The sequence below is a fragment of the Podarcis melisellensis genome, assembly GCF_964234715.1.
Source record: "Podarcis melisellensis genome assembly, chromosome: 2".
NCBI classification, from domain to species: Eukaryota; Metazoa; Chordata; class Lepidosauria; order Squamata; family Lacertidae; genus Podarcis; species Podarcis melisellensis.
In genome coordinates this window covers 71,336,060-71,354,628 of record NC_138529.1, presented here as the reverse complement: position 1 = coordinate 71,354,628, position 18,569 = coordinate 71,336,060, and the positions used below count along the sequence as shown (strand labels likewise).

General features: G+C 48.9%; 1 protein-coding gene across 1 annotated transcript; it reads left to right on the top strand.

Moving 5' to 3' along the window:
• The first annotated feature begins 259 nt into the window (after window positions 1–259).
• On the top strand, window positions 260–17,513 carry LOC309363889 (uncharacterized protein C3orf18). Its single transcript, XM_081900415.1, has 5 exons — window positions 260–384; window positions 2,860–3,253; window positions 4,057–4,082; window positions 10,941–11,070; window positions 13,631–17,513. Exons 2-5 carry the CDS (start codon window positions 3,020–3,022, stop codon window positions 13,700–13,702), a joined length of 462 nt encoding a protein of 153 aa, XP_081756541.1. The 5' UTR covers window positions 260–384; window positions 2,860–3,019; the 3' UTR covers window positions 13,703–17,513.
• The last annotated feature ends 1,056 nt before the right edge of the window (window positions 17,514–18,569 follow it).

The window sequence follows — 18,569 nt, the reverse complement described above, 5'->3', positions numbered from 1 at the left end:
AGCGATAAGGGACAGCTGTCGAGAAGAAAAACCCTAGTAGAGTTTTCACCGGCTCAAGCGCCTGCTCCATCGCCCTGCCGGGCACGCGAGCTTCCTTCGGCCGACCGCGAGACGCGCCCGGATCGAGGCTTCTCGCCGTTCATCTCCAGGGCTCGCATTGCAGCCCAACTCTTCGCGGTGGCATCTCCCCGCTGTGAGTGACATCCCGGCCGGCCAATCCCGAGCCACAGCGCTGCCCAATCCCAGGGAGAAGGGGAGATCAAAGCGGAGCATCAAGAGGGCCGGTGACAGGAGGGAGGGAGGAAGGGCTTCACCCAGCATCTCGGGAAAAACAATGGCAAGTAAGACCATGGCAGCAGCAGCAGCTCCTGCTTTCCTGTGCAGGTAATCCGAATAGCAGCAAAGCCCCCGGAGTCACCCAGTCTCCCAGCAACCAGAGCGATGTGCTGAAGTCCCCAGCCTAGGCGGCCATTGCATGGGAAGCGGAGAGGGGGGCAAGAGTCTTCCACATCCCGCACAAGCGCCCCTGGCTGCTCCTCGTCTCTTTGCCCTCCTCGCCAGGGCCACTCTCACAAGTTGCAGACGCGGCTCCGCCAGAGTGTCAAAAGAAGAGGGCGGGGGGGGGGGGAAAAGTCTGCCTCCCTCTCTGGCCCCCGCGATCCTGGGCTGGGCGGGGGGTTGCATTCCCAACCCGAGCAGGTCAACGTCTCCGGGACTTGCAAGGGACCCGGGTCCTCCTTGCCCGGCGATCGCCTCCTTAAGTGCTGGTGTCATCATCATGGTTTTGTTTAGGCTGCTGCTAACGGGGCCCGGCACGGCCACGCGCGCCCGGCAAGGAGCGAGGAGGACGGCGTTGACCTCTTAAGCAGGCCACGGAGGTGGGTGGAGGCGGTCGGGAGGAGTGCCAGGCCGGCCAGCCAGCCACCCCAAGAAAAAAAAACCCCAAATCATTCTCGGTTCCCCTCTGTTGTACCTTTCCCTCGAAGGCTTGCTTTCGCCGTCCTGGTCTGTCACGTTGGGAATTGGGGAAGTGGGACGGGGAGCTGGATTTAGTTCAGAAGTGGCTGGGAACAGACTCATCCCTTGCAATAAGCAGAGCTCTGCCCGGATAAAGTTTCTCTTTGACTCTTTCTCTCTCTCAGTGCTTAAACGCACTTCCATGCAAGGCCCCAGCCAAGCGGGCAATTCTTCTTGAGGTTCAACAGGGTCTTTGGGAATAGGGGTAAATAGCTTCCTACCCACCTCCACCCAAAAAACCCAGGCTGGTCATTTATAACAATGATAATCAATCTTGGGAAATGAAAATTCATATGAATGTTTGAGCCACACAGTTCTCACTACAGAGCAATTAAATACCGTAAGTGAATGAAAACTGGGTGTGGGTGTGGAGTTTGCTTCAATATAAAAAAGTGTCCCGATGTTCTTTCCTGGTTTCCTTCATTCTCACGAGCATGCTCCTCTCCTGGGGAAAGAAGGACACCTGAAGTGATGGGGAAAGAGTCCTAACCACATATGAACTATGATGGGTGAGGTTCAAAATGGTTAGGGCTGCTTAGGGATGGGATGTTGTGGTCACAGTCGAAATTTCTTTGAAAATGTCAGCTCTGATGACAACTCAGCTGTAGCAATATTAAGGCAAAAATAGTGTCTGGTTAAAAACAACAGCCCTCAAGGGTTAAAATAAAACTGAGGCTGCTGCAATGAGCTGCATGTTTACAAGAGAGTAAGTCCAACTGAACACAGTGGGACTGCTGAATAAACATGCATAGCACCTGAATGCTGGCATATATGTGCAGGGTGAGTTTCTAGTTTTCTCATTTAAAAGAAAAGCATGGTGTGGCAGGAGGAGGAAATGTAAAAAAGGGGGCAAGTGGAGTTGGAAGAGAAGAAAGGTTTAATCATTAGGAACTTTTAGCACAGGGGAAAAAGGCGTTTCAATGGCATTTTTTAAAAAAAAAATAGTAACAAATAGTATGGAATGCTCAGGGATAAAATATAACTGCAGTCTTATGCCCACTACCTCCTGTTGGTAGAAGATGCCATTGAACTCAATGAGACTTGCATCTGAGTGAAGATGCCTAGGGTTGTACAGTTATTCTCTTAAAATTCAAGAATTCATGCTCTTTCATTAAAACTAACTTGGCAACAAAAGGAAGTGCTTCATACAATGCATGCATGTAGTTTGTTTTTCGAACTTAGCGTCACAGGATATTGTTATAGTGAGAATATGTTTAAATGACTTGATTCAATTCAGGAGAACTGATCTGTAGATAACTAAGTTTCATTGCCAAAAGTGCAATAGTAAGGATTAATAACAGGCGTGGGATATTGCAATTGAGTCTTGCCTTGAAGGCACCTCAAATACTGTGCCCTTGTTGCTTGACCACACCCAAGTCCACTCACATGATACTTCTGTAGGCCAGCTGACTAGGCCATGTGAGATTCCAGAAGGTCAGCTGGCCAGCTGGTGAGCTACTTGATACTCAGCTAAACTTATTTCTACTTTATTGACTCACATCTATGTTTATAGCACATGCCACCCTCCAGCAGGCTTGAGCTGAGTAACTATAGTATAGCCTTCCTAACAAAACAGAATGTTCAAATTAAAAAAAAGGAATTCGTTGAGACTAGCTTCTGGGGAGATGTGCCTAGGATTGCAGTATTAGTGTTGTAAGGTGGTTAAGAGTTTGGTTCAGATTTCAGCTCAGCCATGAATGAACTGGGCTGGTCTTAGGCAGCTCTCCCTCCTCAGCTCTTCATCTATAATATGGTCCTAAGAATACCAGTCTAGTTTATAGGGTTGGTGTAAGGATACCTTGGGAGGTAACGACTGATTTATTTTTTCCCCTCTATTGCTAGAGATTAGCCAATAGGACTTCAGAAGAAAATGCAAGGAAAGAGCTTTCCCATCAGGCTTCTTGACTGAAGAGGCAAGGAAATGCACTTTGCAGCAGAAAAGTAAGAAGTTGGTTGTTCAAGACATCAACCAAGGAGAAGACAACAAAAGCTCTGGCCCAAAATGAATTATAGCACATCCACTGCGAACACTTTGTACCACAGTGGCACTCGCACTTCCGAGCCAGACCATGGGATGACTGTGGACGGGGCTGGATCAGAAACTGCTACGCTGACCCCTGAAACCAGCAGCTTTAACAGCACCAAAATTCCAGATGTGGCTGGCAATGGTTCTGGCATGGGGACCATGCTGCTGTCCTTCGGCATCATCACTGTGATTGGGTTGGCTGTTGCTATGGTAAGACGGTGTCTGCCATGTGGTTCCTACGGGAGGGCTGCTTAGTTCAGGAGCTCCACTATAATATTTCAAGCAGGGTACAAAAATGCCTAAGACTGGGCCAGTCCTTGGGTGCCAGTCTACCTGGATCATATATCAGTTTAAATGGCATGGCTTTTTACCGAAGGACCCTGGGAATTATTTTCTCATTTGGGTGTTTAAAATCCTCTGTTAGAGATCCCAAAACACCCCGTCTCTCCAAAAGCACAGAACTGCCATTTCCTAGGAAAAGGGAATAATTATTAAGTCTAGCTATAGGGTTGGCTTCAGAGATGACGTGCAAGCCAGTGCATGTCTACCCAGAAGTAAGTCATGCTGCACTCAATGGGGCTTGCTCCAAGGTAAGCATGTGTATAGGGTTGCAGCCTAAGGTTGCAATCCCATTCATATTTTCCTGAGAGTAAGGCCCGTTGAACACAGTGTGACTTACTGGTACTTCCAAGGGTTGCACTGTAAATTAAGCTGCAATCCAATATGGGCTTATTTGGGAGTGAGGTTTCCTTCTGATTATGCATGTCTAGGATTGCTCTCTTAGTTACTGAGTTACCTCTTACTGAGGTAAAGTAAATTGGGTTTCCAACTAGTTCTTCCTAGCATGCATGAGTGTACACGAATGCCCCAATCCTACACCTGCTTTCCTAGGAGTAAGCCCCATTGAACTCAATGCAATTTTGCATGCCAAAGAGTATACAGCACTTGTTTTTTCCTAGGAATTGGTGTGAAAAGGTTTCTCCAGTACTTACAACAACTTTCTGCTTTTCTAGGTTTTATATATCAGGAAGAGAAAACGGTAAGTGCTCCTTGCTGTTGGTAAAGCAATGTTTAGAGACTGATTGTTTCTGTATTTGAAAATCTCCTGTAATGACCTCTGCACTTAGGCAGCAGATACTGAACCAAGCCAAAGATTGTACCATTAAAGCAATCTTATACATGCTGTCACGGCCACCCAGGACTGGTCCCAGCTCACAAGAGACCTCACTCCGTTGCAGCTTATTTACAGGAAAAGTTTATTGAAGATTTCTGCTTCTCATACAGTTCAGCATTGTGGCCGTACGTCTGCCACGTTAGACCGCTGAAGTCCCCTCTGACTCCTCCCCTCTTCCGCACCAACTTAATAGCCTGGCTCTAGACCACCTCTTCCTCTCCTTTCTTTTCCGCAGGGTCTTCCTGCCCCCCTGGGTTCCCTCTCTCCGTGACTCGCCTGAGGCTGAATCCTCTGCCGCCTCTTCCCCCCTCTTTCTGGCTTTAGGGCCGGGCTCCTCCCCTGAGCTCTCTCCACTTCCGCGCGCCTCTACGTTTGAACTTGGCGCGCGTACGTTGCTGCTGACCTTTCTTTCGACCGCTACACCACCCCCTGCTCTGCTCTCCACCCTTTCCGGCTGAACACCCTGCTCCAACCCCCTCTCTCTGTTCTCTCCTAATCCTGCTCCCTCCGAGAGGCTGACGACTCCACCCCCTTTACTCCGTTCCGGCTGAGACGTCTCTTGCTTCCTCTGTCTTCCACTGGGCTCCTCTCCGCTTCTCCCTTCTCCTCCCCTTTGCTTGATTAAGGTAACCCCCTTTTGAGAATCCTCTGACTCGCTGCTCAGACTCGTGGATTCCCTCAGAATTCCGTCATCTTCTTCCTCATCCTTCTGCCCCTCCTCCCACTCGCTCTCCGTCTCCTCTGTCATCTCCTCCTCTCTCCCAGAAACCCTGACATCCATCCCCCCCTCGAAGCCCCCCCTTCCCCCCTCCCGCTCGCCGGGGACCGGTTGTGGAAACTGCGGCTCTTCGGGGGTAGGCTCAGGATACAGGTCGTCTACGTCAATGTTCTCCGCTGGCAGTTCTGTGTAAGTGTATTCGAAGTCGGGTTCTTCCCCCAAATGCTTCTCAGTCTCTGCTTCCATCGCTACTTCCTCCGGTGCTGCCCGCCAAGGACCTATCAGCCACCTCTTACGCCATTCCCCCTCTGGCTGCTCCTCCCACCAATAAGGGGTTTCCGTGTCCACCCCCGAGCACGATCCCCTGGGCGGGCTTGATTCTGGTGTTCTTTCCTCGGGGGAAGAGAAACCCCTGAACGTGCTATCAGACAATGTGGGTGTGAAAAGCCAGTCATCAAAGTACTCAGCTGGCATGGGTCTATGTGGGAAAAGTGCATGGAACTCTCCTTTCAAAAGGGGTTCGTCTAACTCGTAGCCTGGCACCCAACTATTAGCAGCGGCTGGTGTGCCCTCCCTGGCGAGAAAATATTCAACTCCCTCCTCCCCCCATCTCGAGTCCAGTATCTCTGTGACCTCGTTAAGAGGTTCTGGTCTTGGCGATTCCCCCCTCTCAGGCGCCCTCCTACGTGGCTCTGGGGGTGCTCCTGACTCTTGAAACCTGTGTGGGGTTTTGTAGGGAGTGAGCACCGACCTATGAAAGACCGGGTGCACCCTGGAACCTTCCGGAAGGGCTAGACGAAAAGCCACCGGATTGATCTTAGCCTCAACTTGATATGGCCCTAGCTGCCTGTGTCCTAACTTCTTCTTGGCCAATGACCTGGCCGGCATCGCGTGGGCTGCTAACCACACCCAGTCCCCAACCTGGATGTCCTCTCCCGCCCTCCTGTGCTTATCGGCCTGCACCTTATACGCCTGTTTTGCCAGCTCCAAATGTCTCCGCAGCTCCTCGTGCACCTCTTGCAACTCCGCTGCAAACTGGTCGGCATCTTGAGGCCCCCCCCCTCCTGGTGCCGCAAATCTCGGGAAGGTTCTGGGATGACGGCCATTGTTCGCGAAGAAAGGCGTCACCCCGGTGGAAGCGTGTTTCGTGTTGTTGTAGGCGAATTCAGCCATCGGCAAATAGTCCACCCACGCCGCAGGTCGCTGGTTGGCGTAGCACCGCAGGTACTGCTGCATGATCGCGTTGACCCTCTCCGCTTGACCGTTGGTTTGTGGATGCCTCGCCGATGTCAGGTTGATTTTGACGTGCAAGATGCCCAGAAGCTTTCGCCAGAAAGTGGAAACAAACTGGCGCCCCCTGTCGGACAAGACGGACTGCGGAAGTCCATGCACTCTGAAGACGTGATCGATGAAGAGCTTTGCGGTCTGTTCTGCCGTCGCCACCTTGGCACAAGGGATGAAGTGCGCCATCTTGGTGAACAAGTCCACCACCACTAACACCGCCGTCTTACCTCTGGAGCTGGGCAGGTCTGTAACCAAGTCCAACGCTACCCTCTCCCACGGTTGCTGCGGTGTCTCCAGCGGTTCTAGCAATCCCGCCTGCTTCTGGTGCACTGGTTTGGACCTCTGGCAGATATCACACCTGGCGACGTAGTCCGCCACCTCTCCTCTCATCTGGGGCCACCAAAAGTCTCTAGCCACCAACTCCATCGTCTTCTCTTTGCCGAAATGGCCTGCACTAGGGGCGTCATGCAACTGTTGCAAAACCTTGGCTCGAAGATCGTCGGTGGGCACGTAAAGGGCACCCTTACGAGTCAAAAGTCCATCTTGTAATTGAAACTCATCGTTGTGTCGCGACCCTCCGCGTAGCTCCTCCATCTTAGACTGTGCAAACTGATCCCTTTGCAACGCGCGTCGCACCGCGTCCAGGTCGACTGCGATGGTAGCGCACGTCCACGCCTGCGGTGCGAAAATGTGCTTTGCTGCGATTGGAGCTGCTTCCTCCAAGTATTGCGGCTTTCGGGACAGCGCGTCTGCAATAACATTGGAGTCTCCTGGGATGTATTCTATTTTGAAGTCGAAGTCCGCAAAGAACTCCGCCCAGCGCATGTGTCGCTGGGTCTGCAACTTAGCCGTCCGCCAATACTCTAAGTTCTTGTGATCCGTGCGGACCTGCACCGTGTGCTTGGCTCCTATTAAGAAGTGTCGCCACGCTTTGAAAGCTGCATGAATGGCCAACAACTCCCTGTCCCATATGGTATAATTGCGCTCCGTCTTGCTGAGCTTCCGGGAGTAGAACGCACCCGGTCGCCAGTTGCCTTGTGAATCCTCTTGCAAAAGAACGGCCCCAACCGCTCTATCTGACGCATCGGTCTCTACCCGCATGGGTCTGCCGGGATTCACGTGGAGCAGCTGCTCTTCGGAGGCGAAAAGACCTTTAAGCGTCCGGAAGGACCGCTCCGCTTGTTCGGTCCAGACGAACTTCTTCTTCTTGGAACTGAGGGTGTCAGTGATCGCCGCCGTCGCGTTCGCAAAACCTTTAATAAACTTGCGGTAAAAATTGGCAAAGCCGATGAACCTCTGGACCTCTTTCCGATTTCGAGGGCTTTTCCAGTCCAACAGCGCTTGAACCTTAGCCCTGTCCATGGCCAGTCCCTCGTCGGACAACTTGTAGCCAAGGAAATCAACCTCTCTGACATCAAACTGGCACTTTTCCAACTTGGCATACAGCCTGTGTTCCTTCAGCCTCTGCAGGACCTCCCTCACGTCCTTATCGTGATCCTCCGGCGATTCCGAGAAAATCAGGATATCGTCGAGAAAGCAGACACACTTTTTGTAGAGGAGACCTGCTAGCACGTGGTGCATAAATGCTTGAAAAACGTGGCTGCCATTTTGGAGGCCGAAAGGCATGACTCTGTATTCGTATGTGCCCAGAGGGGTGAACATGGCGGTCTTCCACTCATCTCCTTTCCGGATGCGGATGAGATTGTAAGCTCCACGTAGGTCCAGCTTGGTGAAAATCTTGCCCCTCCTGACGGTCGCTAAAAGGTCGTCAATTTTGGGCATGGGGAAAGCTTTGGGCTTAGTCAAGCTGTTGATGAACCTGTAATCCACTATAAGCCTTTTTTGGGGCGTGTCCTTCTTCTTCACAAAGAAAACAGGGCTGCCTCCCGCTGCTTTAGATTCCTGGATGAAACCTCGCTTGAGGTTATGGTCTATGAACTCCCGAAGCTCTTGCATTTCGTCCTCCGACATGGAGTACAGCTTGGCAGCAGGCAATTGCGCCCCTGGCACTAAATCAATCGCGCAGTCGTAAGGTCTATGAGGCGGCAACTTGTCAGCTTCCTTCTCACAGAAAACCTCCAAGAATTCCTGGTACTTGTGAGGCACTGTTTGCACCATACCCAGATGCAATGGCTGCTCAGCTTCTCCTCCCTGATCGGTCTGAAAGCAATGCTGAGCACAATACGATGAACAAAAGTTGATCTGCCTCTGGTACCACGCAACCGCGGGACTGTGCCTCTCCAGCCAACTCATGCCTAACACGATGGGTGTGTCCGATAAGTGGGTGACATTGAAACTAATAAGTTCTCGATGGTTGCCAATCTGCATCATCATGGGAGGGGTTTGCTGCACCACTTGCCCCCCCAGCAACTTCCTGCCGTCCACCGTGACCACGTTCAGAGGCGTCGTTGCAGGCAGGAGCGCCATGTTGTGCTGCTTAACGAACTGCAGTCCCATGAAGTCGGCGTTGCTTCCCGAATCGATCGTTATTGGAACCTCGAGGAGTCTCCCATCAGGTAACTGGAGTGTTGCTGTGAGCAGAACTGCCGGTTTGGGAGGCAAAGGGTCCACGCTCTGCAGTGATGCTGGGGGCTTGTCTACAGATCCGCCTGGCTGAGCCCCAGTAGCTCTGCTTCCAGCCAGGCATTGTCGTTTCCCTGAAGCTGCTCCCCTGGTTGCACCTCTGCTGTTACAGTTGCCAGCGCTGCAGTGTGCTTCTGGAGCCTCTGGGGGCACTCTTTCGCCATATGGTGCGCACTGTCACAGATGTAACACTTCCTGGTTCCTCTAGGAGGCTTCGCCTTGGCTGCACCAGGGACAGGGCTCTGGGATGGCTTCTGAGCCCTAGCACCACCAATCTCCATTGGCTCCTCTCTGTCCTTCCCCATTGGCGAGGGGTGCGCACGGCTGAAGTCCCTGTGCACAAAAGGGAGAGTCCTTGCTTGCGCACGCGCTTGGGGCCCGTCCTCCTCGTGCCACGGACGCCCCTCATGTCGAATTCCAATAGCTAAAGCCCGGTGCACCACGTCTTCTAGGGTCTGGGGTCTGTCCCCCCTAGCGATCTCATCCTTGATGGGGGGGCTCAATCCCTCCCAAAAAAGATCTCTGACCGGCTTACTGTCCTTTGGCCAATCTAAGGCGGTGAGCAATGCAAAAAACTTAGAGTGGTATTGGCGCACAGTCGCTTTCCCCTGCCTCAGCCCGTGCATTTGACGGCGCGCAATGTCCACATCCACAGAGGATTGAAAACAAGAATCCATCGCTTTGATGAACGCAGTTGAATCGCGACGGGCCGGTCCATCTTCGCGCCACAAATTGCGTAGCCAAGCCCTGGCCTCCCCATGCAGGTGCGAAACAATGAACCCCACTTTCTCCTCCTCATCTTTAAAATCGTGACGGAGTAAGTGCAGTGCATATACAACGTCCGCTCTGAAATTGGGATAGTCTTGCAAGTTGCCATTAAAATGCGGAACTAGGGCACCCCCCCTCCGTCCAAGCGCAATGCCCTCCGCTCTGGATCCTGGGGCCCCCGCCTTGTCCGCGCGCTCCCACCTTGCCTGCAAATCCTGGCACGTCTTCTCCAAGTCGTCATTCTTCTTCTGCGAAGCAATGACTGCCGATGTGAGAGCGGTAACCTGATTCCGCAATGCAACCAGCTGCTCCTCAGCGCTCATGGCTGCTCCCGTTCGTGAGCTTCGCAAAAAAAAATTTTTGCTTTCTGAGAGGGGACTTACTGTCACGGCCACCCAGGACTGGTCCCAGCTCACAAGAGACCTCACTCCGTTGCAGCTTATTTACAGGAAAAGTTTATTGAAGATTTCTGCTTCTCATACAGTTCAGCATTGTGGCCGTACGTCTGCCACGTTAGACCGCTGAAGTCCCCTCTGACTCCTCCCCTCTTCCGCACCAACTTAATAGCCTGGCTCTAGACCACCTCTTCCTCTCCTTTCTTTTCCGCAGGGTCTTCCTGCCCCCCTGGGTTCCCTCTCTCCGTGACTCGCCTGAGGCTGAATCCTCTGCCGCCTCTTCCCCCCTCTTTCTGGCTTTAGGGCCGGGCTCCTCCCCTGAGCTCTCTCCACTTCCGCGCGCCTCTACGTTTGAACTTGGCGCGCGTACGTTGCTGCTGACCTTTCTTTCGACCGCTACACCACCCCCTGCTCTGCTCTCCACCCTTTCCGGCTGAACACCCTGCTCCAACCCCCTCTCTCTGTTCTCTCCTAATCCTGCTCCCTCCGAGAGGCTGACGACTCCACCCCCTTTACTCCGTTCCGGCTGAGACGTCTCTTGCTTCCTCTGTCTTCCACTGGGCTCCTCTCCGCTTCTCCCTTCTCCTCCCCTTTGCTTGATTAAGGTAACCCCCTTTTGAGAATCCTCTGACTCGCTGCTCAGACTCGTGGATTCCCTCAGAATTCCGTCATCTTCTTCCTCATCCTTCTGCCCCTCCTCCCACTCGCTCTCCGTCTCCTCTGTCATCTCCTCCTCTCTCCCAGAAACCCTGACACATGCCTCCTCAGAAATAAGTCCCATTGAGTTCAATGAGATTTTTCTCCCAAGTACATACGTATAGGATTTCAGCCTTAATGCAACTTTGGTGATGTGGTCCCCACTCAGAGTACTTAAATTCTAAACGGTTGCTGAGCAAAAACTGGAACGTTGATGTTCCTGCGCAGTCCGATAACTTCACAGTGGTGGAATTTTCACTGTCTGTTTCCCCTCTGTAGACTAGAGAAGTTGCGACATCAGCTCATGCCCATGTACAACTTTGATCCTGCTGAAGAACAGGATGAGCTGGAACAAGAGCTGTTGGAGCATGGCAGAGATGCTGCTTCTTTGCAGGCTTCACAGAATAAGGTAACACACACCCCTGACCAAGGCATTGATAGTTTGGTATATTAAAGGGATATTGTGATCATCTCTGCTTGCATGGCTGCAGGCTAGACCCACATCAGGTTAGAAGAAGATTTTCTGTGCTGCTTTTCCTTCTGAAGCCATGACTCTTTCCCCCTTTTTCAAAGTACATATATGGGATTAGAATTTGTGATCAATTTTAGTGCCAAAATTAAAAGGTTTCTGTAAGTGATTATGAAGGATTAGCTGAAGTTATTGCAACAATATGTGTGCGTGCGTGCGCACATACACACAACTTTCTGATTTCAATGGGAGCTGCTTTGAGTAAGTGCACAAAGGATTGCAACCTCTAATGCTAATAAAATGAACTGAGTGGAACCTGAATGCAGGAGACACCTGGAAGATTCATTTGTTCAGCTGAACTGTTTAGATGGTAGTTGTAATGGCCCTATAATCCTTGTCCTAAATGTGTGAAACTGCTTTTATACTGCAGACCATTGGTTCACATAACCCAGTATTGCCTGCTCTTGACTGGCAGTGGATCTCCAAGGCTTAAGATACAATTCTTCAGACATAAATTCTTTAAGTTTCTGGGATTGAACCTGGCATCTCATGCATGTAAAGCAGGGGTGACCAGGCCTGCAGAATCTCCTTTGGGGGGGGTGTGTGGTGGTTTTTTAAAAATTATTATTATTACTAGCACTGTGAGGTTCCCCAATAACAGTTGGGTGTAAAATAGTAACTCAGGCCGGCTGGAAGCTCAGCCCAGGAATTTGCGATCAGCACCAGAACCAAACTTGTAAGTTCTTTCACTCAAAAATACATGCCTGGTTCCCCTCCTGCCCCCCGATAAAAAAAATACTTTGCAGCAACAAAATTTGTGGGAGTAAAGAGTCTTTGTTGTTGCTGCTGCTGTTTCACCCTTGAGAATACTAAAACCTTGCTAATCTACTGCAAATAGCCAGCAATCATCCATTAGATCCTAACCTACCTTCTGCCTTCATTTAATGTAAAGCAAGTATTGAAGTCAATATGATACAGAGTGGAACCTATATTGGCTGCAACTCTCAGAGTTCTGAAAAAATAATGTTGTGTTAAAAAGTGATGAGGGAGAAATGCTTCACAAATGCTCAGAAGAAATCTTTACTATTGCTCTGCATGCTTCGAATTAAGCTTTTGCATAGAAATAAAAGGGACGCGGGTGACGCTGTGGGTAAAAGCCTCAGCGCCTAGGACTTGCCGATCGAAAGGTCGGCGGTTCGAATCCCCGCGGCGGGGTGCGCTCCCGTCGTTCGGTCCCAGTGCCTGCCAACCTAGCAGTTTGAAAGCAACCCCAGGTGCAAGTAGATAAATAGGGACCGCTTACCAGCGGGAAGGTAAACGGCATTTCCATGTGCTGCGCTGGCTCGCCAGATGCAGCTTGTCACGCTGGCCACGTGACCCGGAAGTGTCTGCGGACAGCGCTGGCTCCCGGCCTATAGAGTGAGATGAGTGCACAACCCTAGAGTCTGGCAAGACTGGCCTGTACAGGCAGGGGTACCTTTACCTTTACCTTTATGGAAACAAGTTCCAGAACTGAGCCATGGCTTCCATAAAGAAGGAGAGGAAAGGAGAAGCGTTAGCTGGTCTCACAATGTATGTTTGTTTTTTCTTCACATTTTCTCTAAAAGCTTAGCCAGCGGGAACAGGAAGATCCGGTATGTTTCTGTGCAGGTGGCGGGAATGGAATAGAGTAGACCCTTCTCTTGTACTTGAACCTATCCTGTAATAGATCAGTAGAGAAATCCTGGTAGCTCTGAGAAATTTATCTTGGCTGTGATCAGAGCGACAAGTTCATGCCAGCAAAGAACCTGTTCACATTCACATTGATAACTAAGGAGATTAAGAGCTACTGGTTCAGTGTGATGAAATCAGTTCTGCAATATTATAATTAAAACAAACAAACAAACAGCTTTTGAGGCAGTTTAGCGGGATTTTAAGCCAAAGTGGAACATGCTTAGAAATAGCAAATGGCTCTGGTAGGCTTGGAGCTGCCCCTGGCTATAGGGTGGTAGTGATTGGGTGCCACCAAGTTGGGGTTCTGAAAAGTCAGAGGAGGGTAAGGCTACCTCCTTACCCACCTGGCAGTGCCATCTCCTTGGGGCCCCTTCCTGACAACACTCCAGCGAGGCGGGTACTGCAGGGGCCTCTCCTAGTGTGATTTCCCCCCTATTCCAAGTCCAGGGCCATGACAGTAGCAGTTGCAACACCTGCATTCAATTTTTGCTTCATTTCTCCCTCCCTGCCCACCTGGCGTTTTTATTCCCCTAACAACATTTGTTTGTGGACAGCCACTTCCTGCCACCCAGGCCACCAGAGAGCAAGAGATTAGTTGTGTGTTTACTTTTACGATACATGGACCTTTAAGAATCTGGCTCACTATTACTTCTGTCATAGGATTGCCTATGAGGGCAACATTTTACAGGTCCCAGAGAAGCAAATGAGGGTAAAGTACACACAAATTCCTTCTTAAATCTGTTTCCACCACCGTCTCTTTCCGATTTCTTTTTTTTTTTTGTTACAGACAAATCAAGGGGTGCTCCAGAGACCTAGTCGCCTTGTGTTCACAGATGTTGCAAACGCCATCAATGCATGAGCAGTGCTTCCTCAGTCCGAGAGGCAGGAGGGTAACACCAGCCAGCTAGCAACTTGCCACGGACAGTGACCATTGATTCCAGCTGGGGTAGAAGGTGCCAGGAACCAATGTGAAGCCTGTCGGGAATCTGTTGCCATCAAGAAGCTACTTCACTCAGAGCTTGATTGGTAATGCCAATACCAAGCTGTGTGCGCTGAAAAGTGCAAGGTCATTTGAGATAAATTGATAAGAACATGCATTGTGACAGGCTAGAGTTAGGAATGAAAGCATCAGTTTCTAAGGCCTTCCTCCTTTGGGTTGTTGTCAGAGTATCCTAACGTCAGAATCTTGCGGGTTAACTCAATCCACTTCATGCAATAGACTCCCATTCTCAGATATGTGGGTGCATCTTTCTGGCACTGGAAGCCTGGGCAGTTGTCTCTGTCATCTGGACTCAAGCCTATATTATGATGTGCACCTGGTTGTCCCATCTCATGTTTCATGCGCATAAGAGGCTGACCTTAAGCATGAGCACAAGGTCCAGAATTTTCCTTGCGACCTTCTATTAGATTTCTCCAGCGCAGGTATTCTAGCTAGCTCACCTTGAGGACCATTCGCAAGATGATGCTGTAGAGTGTGGCTTCTAGAAGTTGGGGACTCTCCCATATCAGAAGGGCTAACTCTCCTCAGCACTTAACTAAAGGGAGAGTCTTAGAAGTAGGAGCAGCAATATGTAACTCATGGATTTTGAGATGATTTATCCCATCCTTCTTCAGCCAAAGACAGTAAGCCTTAGCTGAAGACCAGTTGCTTTTGGAAGAGTATTGTGTTCACATGCATATTCTTGCATATACTTAATCAGATATGGGCTCATGTCCATATAGAACAGTTAAAAGCCTGATCTGTGTCTGCCACAAGATCTGCATTCAAGGTTCTTTTTGCATTCTTTTGAAAATATTCAAGAACGTTACAAGAAAAGCAAAAAGTGCAGGACAGTTTTGTACATTAGGTTCTTGTTCATGGCTCTGTGTTCCATGCTGAAGATATTCGTGATAGTTACTAAATCGAATAAATCCTACAATACAGGCAAACCTCAGTACATGCAAGTTAACACAGTTTTATTTTACACTCCTGGTAGGATGGGGAGGAGAACGTTGTTATTTACTTATATATATATTTTAAGATAATTTATATCCCAGCTTTCGACTAAAAATAGAATGCTCGAAGGGCTCGGGGTGTAGAACGCTGATTTTGTTTTGCCCCCCTTATTTTCAGCATAGGACCAAGGAAGAGAGGGGATTACCATTCCTCTGGAACAGCCTTTTCCAATCGGATGTCCTCCATATGTCTTGGACTACACCTCCCATCAGCCCCAGCCAGCCTGAGGGCTGATGGGAGTTGTAGTGTGAAACATCTGCAAAGCACCAGGCTGGCAAATGCTGATGCAGAACACAAGGGAACAATAGTGATGCTGATGTAAAGGGTCGTGTGCTGAGCAAAGAAGCTCCACACTGTCTTTACTGGGAGCTCAGGTTCCTTATGGTTGAACAGGGATATTTTGGGACACTGAAATGTTCTTTTAGAATTGTGAATATGATAGTTTTGTTCTCCTCCCCAGTGGTGGCTTACATACTCAGGAATTTGCAGTAGCAGCCAGGTGCTGCGTTAGGTCAGTCTTTGTGGTCTGATTATGTCTATGCCTGTTTCTGAAACTCTCTTGATATTTACGTATTTATTAGATTCCTATCCTGTCTTTCCACCTCCATGTTCAAGGAGACAAACCAAATAGCCATTACATGAAACTGCTGTAACAAATCAGTCAAGAAGCATCAAAGTAAAGTGCAATCAAAGTACAATCAAAGGGACAGTGTTTTTTTGATGGAAAATGGGAGAGCCTGGTTTGGACCCTCCTGCTGCCGGCGGTTGGTTGTGCCCTACAATGTCATTAGTGTACAAAGAGAAAAGCCGAAGTGTGGGCAGGTAAAAAGCCCTTCTGCTATCCACGATCACTGTGCAGTTCAGCATCATAGCTCCTTGTACCCCAGATGTTTTTGACCACAACTCCATCAGCCCCAGCCAGCATGGCTAATGGTCAGGGAGGATGGGAGATGGAGTGAAGCGTAGAAGGGCTACTGTGCAAGTATTGACATTTGTGGGCATCTATGCACTTTAGCACAGGTTCTGAAGCTAACCACAAACTACTTATTTATGTGTGGGCTGCTTATCAGGGCAAAGGAAAGTGTAGTGCAGTATAAGTAGGATTTCATATTGAAGTGTTTGTGGGGGATGAGAGTCTCCTGGCTGTTCTCTTCTGTGCTCCCAAGGGAGCGACAGCAGCCGAAATGCACTTCCGTCACCTTCTTCGGTTTCCACTGGGAACAAAATAGGAAGCTGGGGGGAAAACGTCAGAGAAACCTCATTCCAATCCTTTAACCTTCTAAACCCAGTTTCTCTTTCCTCCCTTGATAGAATTTTTTTGCTTGCATTTCATGCAAGAGGCAGGTTGTGATCATGTAAAGCTGGATCCATATGATAGATTTGAGATGCTCTGCTGCCATGCAGATGAGTAAGTGGTCTGACATATGCGGAGCGGTACTGTTGATGTGTTGTCACTGAATGTGCCCCCACCCCCGGCCTGTGCATGCAAGTTTGCCACTCAGGTCTTATCTAGACCTGTAAAACATGTGTGTAGAGGTGTATAATGCATATGACTGGCGACGTGAGTATATAGTGTTAAACTCCATGAATTAGAACTTTGCAGCCAGTGTTAAGTCTCCCTACTCCCTATGTATCTTCTTCACTTTTGGGGTGTATATAATTGCATCGGATCATGGAAACTTTCTCATTCAATGATCATTTCCCGAGGGCATTCACACAAACACCAGTAACACAATTCCCTCCACCAGTCCTACTTGACACTCCGAAAGAAAGAAAGAAAGAAAGAAAGAAAGAAAGAAAGAAAGAAAGAAAGATTCCAAGGGCTCAGCTGAATCTACAATTCACAGATAGCTTTCACTGTGACTTCAATTTCCATTGCAACCCAGATGTATAAGACAGCAACCCTGGCTGGCATTAATGGCATTCAATAAGGCTGTAGATGATTAAGTATATTGAGGCATTGGAGGTTGGCAGTAAGGCCTCCAACACTGAATTATCAGGTGGTTCTTTAGCAGGCATCAGCTGCTACTCAGAAGTCATGCGCCACCCTTTGCCAACCATAGGTTTTGGACTACAATGCCCATCTACCCAGGCCAGTATATCCCCAAAACATTTGGAGGGCACCTGGTTGGCAAAGGCTGCTCTATTCTTTCCAGTACTGGGTTTCTTTTTCTCACTGACAGCATTGGCTCTTTCGCATTCTCATCACCGAAGCAAAAAAAATAATAAAATAAAAAATGACTGGAAAATGAAATTTGTTTCCAAAGGCAACAATATGCTCCATGAAGTGCCATTAACTGAAATCCTTGCAATTCTCAGGCACTTGAAAACATAGAGGCTGAGTGATTAACTTACTGCATATTTGGTAGAAACGTGCACTTTGATCATAGGCTGTTTCTGAAGGGCATGCTATAAATAGTATGAATGGTTCTGGAAAGGAAATGGGATATTATTACCAGTTCCTTTCTGCCCTGCATCTGGAAGGCTTTCAGTAATGTAGTGCTGATGGCTTCACTGAAAGGGCAGTGCAGGTATTTGTTAGGCTTGTGTACCGTCGTATTCTTCGAATGCAATAGCCCTTTCTTACATGGTACTTGGAAGTCTCTGCGTAATGTAGGATAACCATTGCAATATGTTCCTGTATTTGAGACGTTATTAAAATATTTATGTGAAATCAAGCGTGTGTTTTACTTGCTCTGCTTGCTGATCCCGAAGAGTATTACTTGGTAAATGGCTGTCCATGTTTTGTCTGGTATGTGACAGCTTTCGGTAGTAAACTCATAGGGTGAAAAACAGTTGGTGTCCTTGCGCTTATGGGAGGACTTTTGATTCAGCAGAGATGTATGCTAATAGGAGGGGAGATAATTCTTGCTCTATTTGGGACCCACCAGGATGGGGTGGAAGGTGGCCCCACAACCATCTGGAGGAAATTTTGAGGTGCACTAGTTGCAAGCATGTTTTTAGTCAAATTCAAAGTGCTGGCTATAAGGTCTACACCAGCAGATCTCCTAACCTGCCCCACTACTTAGATCAGCAAGGTTTGGGGAAACACAAGAAAGAGAGTATTTCTGTGGTGGCTCCATGGCTCTGGAACGCCTGACCAGCTGCTCTCCAGAAGGCTACCTTACTTCAGACATTTTGGAAGGCCTTGGAGTCCTGCCTGTTTTATATGGCCTATTCATAATCAATGCATTTTGGGGGCTGGTATTTTTTATTTGAACTCCCAGACTTACAGAAAATATGTTTTGGATTTTGGCCTGAGTGTTCTTGTATTGCTTTGGGAGAGAGTCTGTAGAAATGTTTATTCTGAGTTCTTAAGAATGCAAGCTTGGAGAAGGCAGTCTATATACATAATTTAAAACAAACAAATAACACTCAACAGGAAGCCTCAGCCAATCCCGGATCCCTGCCACGTATCCCTCTTTGATACTGTTTGCCACAGTCATGTTTTTACATTTTAAGGTGTACATCAAAAATTGTAAGGCTGCAAGTCACCTCTACATATTTCACAGGAACCATTGACTCTGTGCTGCCATAGTCATTTCTGTCTTTTGCATCCCATCTTCATCATACGTTGCCAATTCAAATAGTCAAAGCTCAGCTACTTTATGATGTGCAAATGTCCCACACTCCCACTGTGCTTATCACATCTTGTACGAAAGCACAAAGTCCAAGAGAATTAGGAACCAAAAGGTGGTGTTGGAGATACAGGCTTATTAATGAAGAAATC

What these genes read in the sequence shown, in the direction of transcription:
- LOC309363889 (XM_081900415.1), top strand. Translation starts at nt 3,020, where the DNA reads ATGAATTATAGCACATCCACTGCGAACACTTTGTACCACAGTGGCACT. An exon ending in TTGGGTTGGCTGTTGCTATG is followed by an intron (nt 3,254 to 4,056) that starts GTAAGACGGTGT and finishes CTGCTTTTCTAG; the next exon opens with GTTTTATATATCAGGAAGAG. An exon ending in TGCAGGCTTCACAGAATAAG is followed by an intron (nt 11,071 to 13,630) that starts GTAACACACACC and finishes TTTTTGTTACAG; the next exon opens with ACAAATCAAGGGGTGCTCCA.